Source organism: Artemia sp. Qi Xiang Cuo, chromosome 6 (assembly GCF_049724085.1).
Source record: "Artemia sp. Qi Xiang Cuo chromosome 6, ASM4972408v1, whole genome shotgun sequence".
Classification (NCBI taxonomy): domain Eukaryota; kingdom Metazoa; phylum Arthropoda; class Branchiopoda; order Anostraca; family Artemiidae; genus Artemia; species Artemia sp. Qi Xiang Cuo.
The window spans coordinates 24,333,077-24,348,403 of NC_142799.1; the positions used below are offsets into that span (position 1 = coordinate 24,333,077).

Here is a 15,327-nt window from a genome sequence, read left to right on the forward strand (position 1 = left end):
AGGTCTTATGCTCTGATGCTTGTGTCCAACCACCCAGCTCTCTTGTGTGTAATATGTTTAAGAAAGTTAATTTTATTTCAGTGCCTAGATTTGTCACGCCCTAAGATATTTTAGATGATTTTGCAAAAGATGGTATCTCCCTTTAATACCCGGTCATTATAAAGAATCATGTACTGCAAAAATAGAGTAAAACATTTTATCCAAAGCTCTAGATTGTAAGAACATGTCTTTTTAATATTGTTCATTTTCTTTTTGTTTTAACTTCATTCTAACTTGGTGTCTCTTATCGAATCTTTTTCCTCACTATATCCCAGTTGTTTTTTTGTTTTGTTTTTTTACTGTTCATATTATGTTATAACATACCATAAAGTCAAGGTTTAAAATTAATAACCCTTTAATAAAGTTTCGAATGTTTCTTTTGATTTTTTAGAAAACTATTTAGACTTCAGGGCTATTTTTTTGTTTCTTTTAAGCAATAGATTCTTTTTTAGGTTGTCCAGAGCAAGAAGGGTCATTGAAAATCTATTTGGCCATGTCAAAACCACATTTCCAAGGCTTGCTTATAGCTTAAACTTTAAGTTTGGGACAGAAAATAAAGTGTGTGTAGTAGCTTTAGCACTTAATAATTTTTGCTCAATGAGGAACTTTGAAGTGTTGCAGGAGTGGAAAAATTAATTGTCTGGCCTTGAAAGGCATTTACAGAATCGCAGGGTAAACAGTGTCCAGGTTATTGGAGCACAGCCTAGAATATTCCTGCATGAAAGTCACCAGGGGGTCTCTACAAGTGGATCTGATGTCCGAAAAGCCTTAGTGAGTCATTTTTGGGCTCAGAGAAGGCAATAAATTTGTGAGTTCAGTTCTTAAGAGTCTGTCACTAATTTTGTTTAGTGCAACTGTTATTTTCGTAATTAAAAAGTTGTTTTACCTATGGGGATAAAGTATTTATTGCCTTAGAACTGTCAAATTACTAGTTTTCTACCCCCATGAAATTCAACCAGAGAAGGCTATTAATTTGTGAGTTCAGTTGTCAAGAGTGTGTCACTAATTTTTGTTTAGTGCAACTGTTATTTTGGTAATTAAAAAGTTGTTTTACCTATGGGGATAAAGTATTTATTGCCTTGGAACTGTCAAATTAATAGTTTTCTACCACCTGAAATTTAACATCATTTTATGTTTAGAAAAGTGTCTCCTAAGATGCCAATTAAAATGAAACTGTCTTGGCTTTAAGTAATACAAAAATAAATATATAAATTCAAATTGCCTTTAAGCAAGAGATCCTAATTCCAGGAGAACATGCAAAATTTTCCATCACAAATTATATTTTATTCACCTTAATTTTTATAACATCTAAAACTATTCAGTTATATGCTTACCAATTAAAAAAACAAGCAGCAGTTATTTCTACTCTTTTTTAATAATCATAATTTTTGGTTTTACTGTGTTAACACTATTTGCCCTCTTTGCATCTGTGGGAGCAGAGGAAATGATATGAATATCATCCATCAAATTGCAAGAATTAGTTTGAAGAACCTTCACATTGCTCATTTTGGGGTGATGGCAGCTATGCATGCTATTCACACTTCTTTTGGATTGTCTTTCTTTTGAAATTTCCTCTAGAATTTCATTATTTTTTTTAACAGCATCCAATAGTAGTTTTTGAGTTTCAAAGAATGAAGAAAAGAGTTGTTTCCTCTCTTCCTTCTCTGCAATCTCACTTTCCCTAAGCTCCTGGATTAGGTTTTGCTGTTCTGTCAATAAGGAACCTCTTCTTTGCTTTCTGCTATGTTTTTGAAAGTCACCTAAAAAAGAAAGAAAAAAAATATGTAGTGATTACTCCTTTATGGAACTAAATTTTTGCTTTTTGCATAATATTTTATACAGGGTAATAATACTGGCCACTGATTTTAAAGTTTAGTGCCTTTTGTAAATACATGATTGACAATGACACTTTCCCTAAGCTTCTGAATTACTTTTCGCTGCTCTGTCAATAAGGAACCTGCTCTTTATTTTCTGCTATGTTTTTGAAAGTCACAAAAAAAGAAAGGAAAAAAAAAATATGTAGTGATTACTCCTTTATGGAACTATATTTTTTTTGCATAATATTTTATACGTGGTAATAATACAGGCCACTGATTTTAAAGTTTTGTGCCTTTTCTATATATTATACAGGATGATTGTGCAGGCCACTGATTTTAAAGTTTAGTGTCTTTTGTAAATACAGGATAGAAAGATTCTACAGAAAAAGGAAAATGTTGGTATTTCTTGTATTTTCAGTGCTAGTTTTGTAATTTCAGCATTTTCAACCCCTCTCCCCTTTTTAATGCCTTACTCTTTGTCGTTTCGAGTGAAAAGGGGCTCAATAATAGGATTTGAGCATAATTATAAAAAAATGCATTAGAGATATGCTGTTCTTAAATTTTAACATTAAGGAATTACCCCCCCCCCCCCCCCTACAGACATGTTTGAAAAGTACAAACTATTATAAGCAGAAGGTTTAACCTATTTACAAATTAAAAACTGTATTCTGGAACAAAAACAAATTAAGGTTTTCAAAATATAAAGCTACCCTAAAAATCCTTGAAAATATATCTCGGTTTTTTTAATCTTAGTTTAAATTCCATAAGATAAGTTGCCATGATCCTGGCAATTATCAAAAAGTGTTACGTAAGAATGATGAATTATGAAGACACCAAGAATGATTTCTTCACAAAAATATTATGCTCCTGTAAAATTGGACAAATATAATGGTGTTCAGCCATAAATTTCTGTTCAGCCATTTTTTTGGTAATTTTAATTATCAAACCATACAGCAATATCACTGTTTTGTGTATTTCTTATCTCATCAGCTGTGGTTTGTGTATTTGTTATCCTTTTCATTTATTTGGATTTTTTTATGAGTGTATTATATTTTATTTAACCAGCATTATTCTAATGTTTCTTGTGTTAATAAATAAAAAACAGAGTTTTGATTACTATTTGACTGTTGATATGGCAAGTAACTGACTACTGGGTATCTTATGAAGCAAATAATGTATTTTTATCTTTGTCGTTTATTTGGCTTTTTCTTTAAGAGCAATATATTCTATTTGACCAGCATTATTCTTACGTTTCCTGTGTTAATAAATAAATAATAGAGTTTTTATCACTATTTGACCTATTGATTTGGCAAGTAGCTGACTACTGGGTATCTTATGAAGCAAATAAAAGAGGAAAATACTCTCCAATTCTCTATCTAATATTATTTCCAAAAATGAAGATGGGAGAATGTAAATATTGGAGCAATGAACCAATTGCTTTTGCAACAAAGTCATTTTTACTTTACTAATATTAGTAAGACTTCATGAATATACTTACTGGTATCATCTTTGCTAAGCTCTGTTTTCCTTGAAATGCTTGGCCCTGGATTTGCATTTTGAGTTCCTTAAACAGAAAATACACATATATAAATATATATGTGGGGTTAGCTAAACATTGGATATATATAAAAAAGCATAAAAATCGTAATTAAATAATTTTAACTTTGTCCAATTTTTAATTCAATTTTTTTTTTTTTTTTTTTTTTTATAAAGAACAATTTAAAAAGTTTAAAAATTTCAAATTTTGTAATAGCTTTTAACTAGCAAATATTTTATTTGGTATCAATATTTTGAGGGAGGAATAGAAATATTTTTTATTAAAAATAAGTTGTGAATAAATTTACTCCCTCCCCTCCTGGGAAATATTTCACAATTTACCATAAAATTTGTGATGTTTTGGATATAATCAAGAAAAGCATCATTTTTACAGACTTCTCCCAACAAGAATGGAAGTTTTGACTTCAGTGCAGTCATGGCAACAGAAGAGGGTGGCTTAAAGGTCCAATATTTTGCATATCTTACCAAAACCCTTTCATAGTACTGCAAACCTGTCTTGAAATGTCTGTTATGGTAAAAACAAAATACCTCAGCCATTAATCATTTCCATTCCTAGTTGTTGCTTTGTGTCAACTTTTTAAGTTGTTTGAAAAAGGAAATAAAACATTTTATTTATAATTCTAAAAATAACAATGTTAGGCCACACATAGTCATGCCAGGAGTTGGAATCCCATTGCCTCAATAAGAAAAAAAACCCTTTCCTTCCAGAAGCTATAGTTCTATTCAACCACAATTCAAGCTAATTGTCCAAAGTCATTTCTTAGAAAAGATTTATGAATTCGAAAGATCCCATGGGAGTTCTTTTTTATTGATCCCAGCAGAACTAATTACTGGGAAAAAATTAAGAAAACACTCCAAAAATATATACTGTACAAGTTAATTACTAACCTTGATTATGGTTTTCCAATATATCATCTACATCTGCTTCAATTGATGTTTCATGTGTCTCAGCAATTTCTTCATTGAAAGCTGGGCGTACTCCTAGAAATTTGAAAAATATAAAGCACAAACAAAAAGGTATTAGCTGTCACTGTTGTATTTACAGAGCCATATTAGGAACAAGATTTTCATTTGTTTATATTTGACTCAGAATATTTTTATATCTAAAGTTTTTTTTTTATATGGTATTCAAGAAAATTTAAATTGGTCAGCAATTTTTTCTGCCCTGTCATTTAGTTAATTTAATGCCAAGAGTTTCCATTTACAACAAAAGTTTAAGAGGGCCAATACAAAGTTTCTTCTAGAAAGTAGAGGCAGGGGTGCCTAGTCTTAGAGATAAATTTGAAAATAGAACATAGTCAAAAGAAATCATACAAAAATCAGATAATCCATAACTATAAAGATTCATAATAAATACTTTAAATACTAGATAGTGTGTCCAACAACTTTTTAGGTTGCAAGATTCTACATTTTTATTTTAGTCAGTTTCTAGAGACCTCACAGTGAACTGCAATTTAAAATTTAGGTCTTTGAATATTATAACTAGAAGGCTAAGCATAATTCAAATAAAACACTTTAACTAATAACAAATATAGCAAAAGCCTACCCACAATAGTTTACAACCTGAAACATAGCCTAATTGTTTTTGACATTTCTGTTTTTCTTAAACCCGTTTTTTCTTCATTTTCCATGTTTTGGCTGCTAATAGAATCAGTAAGATACAGACAAAGCACATATGTAGTTTTGTAGATATAAGTATGAGATTTGGGACTGTCATAGACCCTAGTAAAGTCCTTTTACCCTAGTAAAATTCAACAGAACCTGTAAAGTTTTATAAAGAGCCTAGGTTTATCCCTGGCCCCATTAAGGTGGAGGGGGGCAAGGATGCCTATTATATTTACAAATAGTGTTGAAAGGGGATGAGATGGTAGGCTACTTTTTTCAGTATTACAGCACTTGGTTTAGAAGAGACTGAGCAAACACTTTTCAAAGCAGCAATGCCTATAAAAGCAAGTTTCACTAAAATCTTAAAAAGGTATCATTAGCCATAACAAGTTTAAGAAAGAATCTTACCTAAGATTTCATGCACCTGACTGTAAAATATCCATGCTGGCTTTTCTTCTCCACCTTTCCCTGTATCAGAAGATCTTGGTCGCACTCTATTGTACTGATCTGTTAAGTATCTAATTCTTATTTTTATATCTGTAGGGGATCTCTTCTCATAGCCTTTATCACCCATCAGATTTGCAATTTCCTCACATATAAGAATTTTATTTGCCATTGAACAAAGTTGGTCATAAAAATCCTTCCATATTTCTATTAATACAATCACCTCTTCTGATGTCCATTTTCTAGAACCCTTTATAGCTTCTGTATCTTTAGCTGTTTTACCCATTTTCATAAATCATCAACAATTTCTTTTAAAAATTCTTTTCTGAAAATATTTACAAGAGTCTTTTATTTGTCCGGTAGTTATTTTGCATTCGCCAAGTCTGATCTCCATTATCCCTGATTCTGCCATCTTGCAGAAAAAGCAACGTCGAAGGTTGCAGAATCTGCCAACTGCCAATACGGAGACGGAAAAGAAGTCTCCATTGAAATAAAATTTGCAGATTGGCAGTGCAGATTTGCAGAATCTGCCAAATGGAGACGCGCTTTCACCAATTTTACCAATATAGTACTAGCGACTCCTAGACACCTAAACACCTACTTCAGCAAAAGAAGTGGGAGTTATTCAACTATTGATCTTCAATTAGTTTCATCAAGTTTAATAAATAAAACTACTGTCAACAGAATTGACAACCTCCTAAGTGACCATTTTGCCATATACACAAAAATTGGTGACCTAGCCATCATTGACAATTTCATTTCCCACTATGTGTGGCAAAAAGCAGACTGGCCAAACTTCTCCCACATTCTCTCAAACCATGACTACTCTTCACTGTCCACTGACCCAAACCAACTCTCCAAAAATCTCACATCACTACTTCTTAATCCTGCAAAACTTACCATACCCCAGTCCCAATGCCCTAAAACACTGAAGAATAACAAACCCCCTAAGCCATGGTGGACATCCTCTTGCCAAGAGGCTTGGCACAATAAAAGGAATGCCATCAGATCCTTCAAGAGAAATCCATCCACTGGAAAATATATTGCAAAGCTACAAGCAGAGGCAAAACTTAAGAGAACAATCAAACTTGCAAAAGAAGATTCTTGCAAAAACTTTCTCTTATCAGTGTCCCACAAAACGCAAGAGTCAAAGATTCATAAAGTCCTAGACAAGATCTGTGGCAAATTCTCCACACAGAACCGCTTCCATTACCAGCTAACTCTAAATGGTCAGCAGCTGGAAACCAACGAAGAAAAAGCTAAATTTTTAGCAGATTGTTTTGAGAAAAAATTCAAGAATACCCCTCATAATCCACCTCAGATCAGCCTAACACCCCATTTCGACTTGCCTGGGTCCAAGTATCTACTCCAAAATTTTACAATGATGGAGCTGAATAAAGCAATCAATTCAATTCAACCCAAAACATCGCGTAGCCACGACCAGATCCATCCATCTTTGCTCCAATACCTTCAAATAGAGTTTAAATGAGCACTCTTATCTCTCTTCAACAACGCCTGGAGCAATTCTTTCTTCCCATCTGCTTGGAAAACATCACTCATCATCCCTATATTAAAACAAAATAAACCCAAAGAGGACCCCAACTCCTTCAAACTCATTATGATCACCCCAGTTCTGGGAAAATTATATGAGAAGATAATCAACTCCCGATTGTATTGGTTTGCTGAGTCTAACCACCTCATCCCACATACCCAAACAGCATTTAGGAAATATCATTCTTCCATTGATGCATTTGTTCGCCTAACCAACGCCATATCTGAGTGTCTGAAAGACAACGAAATCCTAGTTGCAGCCTTCTTGGACTTCCAAAATGCATATGATAATATCCAACATCCACTCCTACTGCAAAAATTATCAAAAATGGGTTTTCCAATACCTGTAGTGAATTTCTTTAAAAGTTACCTATCTGAATGCTCTTTTGTTCCCCAAGTAAATTCCTACATCACTTCCAAAAAGTCTGTCTCCAAAGGCCTTCCCCAAGGTGATGTCCTCAGCTGTCTCCTGTTTTCACTATATTTATGGGATCTCAACCTACCCCAAACAAATATTCAGTTTGCAGATGATATAGTCCTATGGTCTACCTCAAATGATTTTGAACTAGCCCAATCCAAGTTACAAAAGTTGCTTTATGCCTTTGAATGTTTCTCCAACAATTCATGCCTACCCACCGCCCCATCAAAATCAGCTATAGTACAGTTTAATAACAAGAGAAATCCCCAATCTGCCCTACTAATCCTAAATGGTGTTGTCATCCAAGAGCAACAACACATCAAATATCTTGGCCTCACTCTAGACCAAAAACTAACCTTCAGGCTCCGCATTGAAAATGTGAGAATAAAATGCCTCAGAAAAATGCGTATCTTACAAAGGCTACTCAATACGCCTTGGGGCTGCCATGAAAAAACTCTAATAAATTTCTATAAGACTTATATTAGATCTCAGATTGATTATGGACTAATTGTATATGGCTCATTCTCAAATACCCTACTATGCAGTCTGGAGACTGTCCAGAATACTATGATTCGTGCTATACTTGGCCTCAGGAATCACACCAAAACCAACTTCCTCCTTAATAAAAGTGGTCTCACATCTATTGCCATGCGAAGAGACATCCTACTTGCCCGCTACTTCACAAAAATTGAAGGTAACAGTTCCCATAGATTACATGACTGGGTAAGAAACCCTGGAGTTTTAAGGGCCTTGCACGGGAATTTGCAACCACCCAAATGACATACCCCATACCTTTATCTTCTTTATTTCAAATATACCCCTGGATACCTTCCTGGGCTAACCACTACCCAGAAGTGAACCTTTTGTTTGTACCAGTTATTAAAAAAGACCTTTCCCTTTCGTTTGTAAAATCATTATTTCATGAATTTGAGTCTCAGAGATATATCAACCACCTCCCAATTTTTGTGAATGCTTCAAAAGCAGATTCCAGGACTGCTTGTGGAGTCCACTTCCCATCTTTAGGTATAGCAGCTGCAGAAAGGCTCCCACTACATTTCAGCAGGACACTCCCCCCACATTCTTCAGGGCAAGGGTTATAGGTTATGCCCTGGGGGCATATAAGTTTTTATTGAAATATTTGTCGTAGAAAGTTCAAAAAGGGCTCATTTGATTGGAAATTCAAAGGTCTAGTGCCCTTTTTAATAGTCGGATGTGATTTGAGGGCAACTAATCCCCCTCTCACGCCCACCTTTCCCCCAAACACATCCAATCAAAATTTTTAGATAGCCAATTTGTTCAGCGTAGTTGTTTTCCAGATAGAAATTATGTTTTTAGGAGGACACTCCCCCACAGCCCTCAGGGCAAGGGTTGTAAGTTATGCCCTGGGGGTTTATAAGGTTTTTTATAGAAAGCGTTGTCGTAGAAACTTCAAAAAGGGCTCATTTGATTGGAAATTGAAATGGCTAGTGCCCTTTTTAATAGTCGAAAGGGATTGGAAGGCAACTAACATCCCTTCCACGCCCACCATTTCCCCAAACATATCCAATCAAAATTTTGAGATAAAACCCTTATGCCTTCCCAAGGCCAGAACATAATTTGCACTTTACTGAAAAAAATACAAATGAATGTGCATTGTCAGTTTAATATATATTTACTTATATTTTGTAATCAAAATGTTAATATTGTTTGATTTATTAAAGTTATAAAAGTAAGAACATTTATGTTTTTTTTTCAGTAAAGTGCAAATTATGTTCTGGCCTTGGGAAGGCATAGGGGTTTTTAGCCCAACTTATGTTAATTTCTGCTCGTTTTGAGTTTGACTCGGTTATTTATTGTAATTTCTGTTCGTTTTGGGTTTCATTTATTTATCGATGCGGATTTCGGTAGTTTCAGGCTTCGTAGATTATTTGATTTTATTTTTGCTCATTTTTTGTTTAATGGAGTTCTTTACTTTTCTTTGAAAAACTTATTTTGTGGAAAAAGTTTTTTTTAGTTAATTCTAATTAAATGACCCTTCTGTTTCAGGAATTGTTCTTAAATAATTGGGACAAAAAGTCAGACTTTAGCGTAAAGAGCAAGGTATTTAAGAGGGGGCTACCCCCTCAAGGTATTAGGAGGGGGCAAACACGCTGTCATCACTTTTATTCAAGCCACTCTTTATTGTTGAGGCCACATGCCTTGTCATCCTTTCATACTTTTACATAACGTCATTGCAAATTTATTCAAAATATTTTTATGTATCCCGATATAAGTTTTACTCTGACTTCATTTATAGTTGTAGCCTACGACGTATGATGTCATTTGCCAACTTGCAAATAAACATGCACTTTTTATCAAAAATCGATTTTATTTTAATCGTATTCTATTAATACTGACAAAAGACATTACACATAGCAACTTTCTTTCAAAAGATTCATTAAAAAGCTCTGTATATGGTTCCAGTGCTCCGCCAGTGGCTACGAAAAAAAATGAATAAAACAAAAAGTGACACATCAGTACCTCTCATGCAAAAAAGTGATTTTTATTCTTCTTCATGGTGGGTAGCTGTAACTCGGGTTTTTGATAATGGCATTTCCAATGTTGCAGTTTTCACCTTGATCCGATAGCATTTTTGAGGGTTTTCAGTCTTACGAAATCCCCATAAGTTTGCTTTCGTAATGAACTTTTACCATTAAAATTATTCGAAATAATAGTACCATTCTTGATTTAACTTTGCATGGCGATTTTCTTTCACTTGATATTATTTTTGCAAACCGTTTTTATTTTTTGGTTACTATGGGCTAGAGTTTGCTCTTGATAACGAGTTAATTAAGTATCAAATCTTATTTCCAGTTGGCATTGTGATGCTATTAGGTAGCAACTACTGCTAAAACCATGGAGGCAACTGTAAATCTCCAGTTAGGAGTTTCTGGCTATGGCCAGTGCCGATTTCCACTACTCGGCACTTTTCTCTTTTAAGGCACAAAATGACAGCAATCAGCGATTTTCTTTGGCACGATTTCCTTAAATCGAATGAGCCCTTTTCGATTTTCCTACGACAACTCCTTCGATACATAGTGCCCGGGTCTAAACAACAACAACAACAACAAAATAATATATTATACCCACATCGATCTTTACTATGAAAATGTCAAGCCTTCCAATCACTTTCGACTATTAAAAAGGGCACTAGGCTTTTCAATTTCCAATCGAATGATCCTTTTTTGGTTTCTACGACAACACTTTCTATAAACACTTTATGTGCCCCCAGGGCATAAATTACAACCCTTACCCTAAGGGCTGTGCTGGTGGTTGTCATCCTCTAAGACCTAATTTCCAGAACTCTCAACTACGTTAAACAAAATGGCTTTCTCAAAATTTTGATGTGATTGGGAAAATGGTGGGCATGAGAGGGGCTTTTGTCGCTCTCCAATCATTTTTAACTATTAAAAAGGCACTAGCCTTTCAATTTCCAATCAAATGAGCCGTTTTGAAGTTTCTACGACAACGCTTTCAATAAAAACCTTATATGCCCCAACGGCATAACTTACAACCCTTACCCTAAGGGCTGGCGGGAGGGGTTAAAGACCTAATTTCATCCTTAAAGACCTAATTTCGAGAACTTTCTGCAACGTTGAACAAAATGGTCATCTGAAAATTTTGATTTGATGTGTTTTGGGGATTGTGGGTGCGAGAGGGGGTTAGTTACCCTTCAATCACTTTCAACTATTAAAAAGGGCATCAGCCCTCTCAATTTCCAATTGAATGAGCCCCTTTTGAAGTTTTTATGACAATTCTATCTATAAGAACCTTATATGCCCCCAGGACATAACTTACAATCTTTGCCCTGGGGGCTCTGGGGGGTTTGTCATCCTTAAATACATAATATCCAGAACTTTCAACTACGTTGAATAAAATGACTATCTCTAAATTTGATTGAATGTGTTTGGGGAAATGGAGGGCGTGAGAGGGGTGTTAATTACTCTCCACTCACTTTCGACTGTTGAAAAGGGCAATCTCGATTTCCAATCAAATGAGTCCTTTTTAAAATTTCTATAACAATTTTCAGTATAAACCTTGTATGCCCCCAGGGTATAACTTACAACCATTGCACTGACGGTCTGACGGGGTTATCATACTAAAAGACCTAATTTCCAGAACTTTCGACTACGTTGAACAAAATGGATATCTCAAAATTTTGATTGAGTGTGTTTGGAGAAATGGTGGGCGTGAGAGGGGTTTTGTTGCCCTTCAATCACTTTTGACTATTCAAAAGGCACTAGCCCTTTCAATTTCCAATAGAATGAGCCCTTTTTGAAGTTTCTACAACATCGCTTTCTGAAAAACCTTTTATGCGCCCAGGGAATAACTTACGACCCTTGCCCTGAGGGCTGTGGGGGTGGAGGGGTTGTCATTCTTAAAGACCTAATCTCCAAAACTTTCAACTACGTTGAATAAATTGGTTATCTAAAAATTTTGATTGGATGTGTTTGGGGAAAATGTAGGCGTGAGAGGGGGGTTATTTGCCCTCAAATCACTTTTGAGAATATCAAAAAGGGCACTAGTCCTTTGAATTTCCGATCGAATGAGTCCCTTTTCAAGTTTTTACGACAAAGATTTCAATTAAAACTTATATGCCCCCAGGGCATAACTTATAACCCTTTCCCTGAAGACTCTGGGGGGAGTGTTCTAATCAAAGGTATAATTTCCTGATTTTTAAACTGCATGGAACAAAATGACTATCTAAAAATTTTGATTGGATATTTTTGGGGAAATAGTGGGCGTGGAAGGGGTGTTAGTTGTCTTCCACTTCGACTATTAAAAAGGGCACTAGCCATTTCAATTTCCAATCGAATGAGCCATTTTTGAAGTTGCTACGACAACACGTTCTGTAATAACCTTATATTCCCCAAGGGCATAACTTACAATCCTTGCCCTGAGAGCTGTGGGGGGGTTCTCATCCTCAAAGACCTAATTTCCAGAACTTTCAACTACGTTGAACAATATAGCTATCTTAAAATTTTCATTACATGTGTTTGGGGAAAAGGTGGGCGTGAGAGGAGGGTTAGTTGCCCTGAAATGAATTTCTACTATGATAAAGAGCACTACTCCTTTGAATTTCCACTAAAATAAGTCTTTTTTGAAGTTTTTACTACAACATTTTCTATAAAGATCATATATGTCCCGATGATATTACTTACACCACTGGCCGCGAGAGCTGGGGGGGGGGAGTGTCCTCAAAAACATAATTTCTATCTGGAAATCAACTACGCTGAACAAAATTGCTGAGAAAAATTTTGATTGGATGTGTTTGGGGAAAATGTGGGCGTGAGAGGGGGGTTAGTTGCCGTCAAATCACTTTCGACTATTAAAAAAGGCACTAGACCTTTGAATTTCCAATTGAATGACCCCTTTTTCAAGTTTCTACGGCAAAGATTTCAAAAAAAAAACCTTATACGCCCCCAGGGCATAACTTATAACTGTTGCCCTGAAGACTGTTGGGGGAGTGCCCTGCTTAAAGGAATACTTTCCTGAACTTTAAACTGCGCGGAACAAAAAGGCTATCTCAAAATTTTGATTGGATGAGTTTGGGGAGACGCTGGGCGTGGAAGGGGTGTTAGCTGCCTTTCAATCATTTTTGACTATTAAAAATGGCGCTAGCCATTTCAATTTCCAATCGAATGAGCCCTTTTTGAAGTTATTATGACCACGTGTTCTACTAAAGTACTATATACCTCCAGGGGATTATTTACAGACCTGTCCCTTAGGGCTTTGCGGGAGTGTCCTCCTCAAAAACATAATTTCTGTCTGGAAATCAACTACGCTGAACAAAATGGCTATCTCAAAATTTTGATTGAATGTGTTTCGGGAAATGGAAACATAATTCACCCACAAAAGGCTGTTGGCATTAAAGTCTCCACAAATAATCATATTTTTCAACATATTATGAATATTTATATAACTGAAGAAATCCATGACATCTGTAGTTTGGCCATTAGGGTTGTAAAAGCTTATTATGTAAGTTTTTGTATTATTCAGCCAAACACTGATACCAATTGCATCAACATCATTTACACAACCTGGGAACTTGATGCCAACGAATTTTACATTATTATTAATTATTAAGGCTACTCCACCTCCTTTTCTCTCTGATGATCTATCCTTTCTCAGGATAGTATATCCTAGAGACTTAATTTGTTTATTTTGGTTCAAATGAGTTTCCTGGAGGCAAGCAATTTCAATGGAATTATTATTCATAAAAGATATTAGTTCATTTAGCTTATTTACTGTAAGTGATCTTACATTCCGAGTATTGATATGTGTTGTGTTGTTGATTTAATTTTCATATGATTGTGTATCAATGTTCAGCTTTGTTAATAGTAGAGCAAGATCTTTTTTTGCTTGAATGAGCATATGATTAGGGATGTAGATTTTTGACAATTCAGCAATGATTTTTGTTTTCTGTTGTTGTTGTATATTCATGCCTGAACTGCATTGCAGTTTAGAATGAATAAGCATGTATTTGGGGTTTGCATGTTTGGTTGTGCATCCAGTTTGTCAGTTAAGGGATTGATTCCTGGTAGTGTTTCTGGTTTTTTCTTGTTGGGAGGGGGTGCCAGGCTGACCTCATCTCACTAGGCTAGGAAGCTTGCTGCCTTGGTGATTCTTTTTGATAGATATGTGAGCTAGAGGGCTTAAAGGATAGTGTTTTGTCAGGGGTACTTGATGCAATGGGAATCTTTGGGTTGGGAGTTTTATTATATTTCAATATAGGTTTTATTTGGTGTGATTGGGCAGCATTTGCTTCCATAGCTGCAAAAGAGTATGGAATGGCCTTCTCTGTTGCTATTTGGAGTGTTATTGCTCTTTTCTTATATGCAGGGCATTGTGATGTATTGGTGGATTCAAATGGGCCTTTACAATTGACACATGTAGGCTGAGTGTTGTTGCAAGTTGTCAACTCTTTAGGATGGGAGCCTTTACAATTACTACAGGCTAGGAGAATTTTATTGCATTTATTTGTTTTGTGTCCCAGTTTCAGAAACTTCTGACACAGGATAGGCTTCAGCTTGTATTCCTTGTGCGGTTTGATTTGCCCAAATAGGAATAAATTTTCTGGGATATTAATTTTTTTCTTCATTGTAAATAAGAAAGATCTGCATGTTTTTAATCCATTAGAGTTAGGTTTACCGAGTTGAGTGACATCTTCTACAGGGATTGTGTTACCAGCCCTATCTGAGAGCCCTTCTTTTAATTCCTGAATTGGTAATTCTAGGGGAACATTATATTCTACTATTTTTGTTGGGGATTGTTTTGGGTTCCATTTAGAAGAATTAATTGGGGTATTCAGAAAAGATTTTAGATTAAGTATTATATCTACTGATTTCTGATTTGGAAATCTATTAGCAAAGATCCATCACGGTGAATGTTAAGAGAAAACATTGATTTTAACATTTTGAAAATTGCAACCCTAATTGTAGTAATCTTTGTTATTTCAAAGGGGGTATTAGGAGAAATTTTGAGGTAGATTCCTAAGTTTTGAGAAGGAGAAACTTGGACAGGGGGAGGGGAAATACTTTTGATTGGGGACGTTTTTTTCATTTTTTTGGAGCTCCTAGAAAGACCTCTTGAAATCCATTAGCATCTATGGTGACATTAGCTCCAACACTGATCATTATCCTATTCTCAGAATTTGAGCTTTCATGTGAGCTTTGTGATAGAGCTTGACCAGCCAAGATGGGGCAAAAATGGATGAATTCCATTAGTACTTAGGGTGGGATCCGGAGGGACTTTTTTTTAGGGGGAGTTCTTTGCATTGCCTATTGGAATAAGCTTCAATCTAATCAGGAAAGGATAGTATTATGATACAAGACCGTCTGTACTCTACTGTGGGGAAAACTTCATCATCCACAAAAG

The 15,327-nt window shown here is 35.2% G+C and overlaps 2 protein-coding genes across 3 annotated transcripts in view; one reads left to right on the forward strand and one right to left on the reverse strand.

Annotated features, from left to right (window-relative positions):
* Positions 1-675, forward strand: part of LOC148951017 (uncharacterized) — a 4,563-nt gene extending 3,888 nt beyond the window's left edge. The window contains exon 3 of the mRNA XM_089090979.1: positions 492-675. Within this exon, the coding sequence (XP_088947105.1) occupies positions 492-675 (184 nt within the window). The remainder of the gene's footprint in view (positions 1-491) is intronic.
* Positions 524-5,834, reverse strand: LOC148951018 (uncharacterized). 2 transcript variants are annotated; one of them, XM_089090101.1, is made up of 4 exons: positions 5,427-5,834; positions 4,302-4,394; positions 3,355-3,420; positions 524-1,799 (listed from the first exon to the last, which is right to left on the reverse strand). In XM_089090101.1, exons 1-4 carry the CDS (start codon positions 5,752-5,754, stop codon positions 1,402-1,404), a joined length of 885 nt encoding a protein of 294 aa, XP_088946227.1. In that variant the 5' UTR covers positions 5,755-5,834; the 3' UTR covers positions 524-1,401. The 2 variants fall into 2 exon arrangements, with proteins under 2 accessions (XP_088946227.1, XP_088946229.1); XM_089090103.1 differs by lacking the exons at positions 3,355-3,420; positions 4,302-4,394.
* Between the last annotated feature and the right edge of the window lie 9,493 nt (positions 5,835-15,327).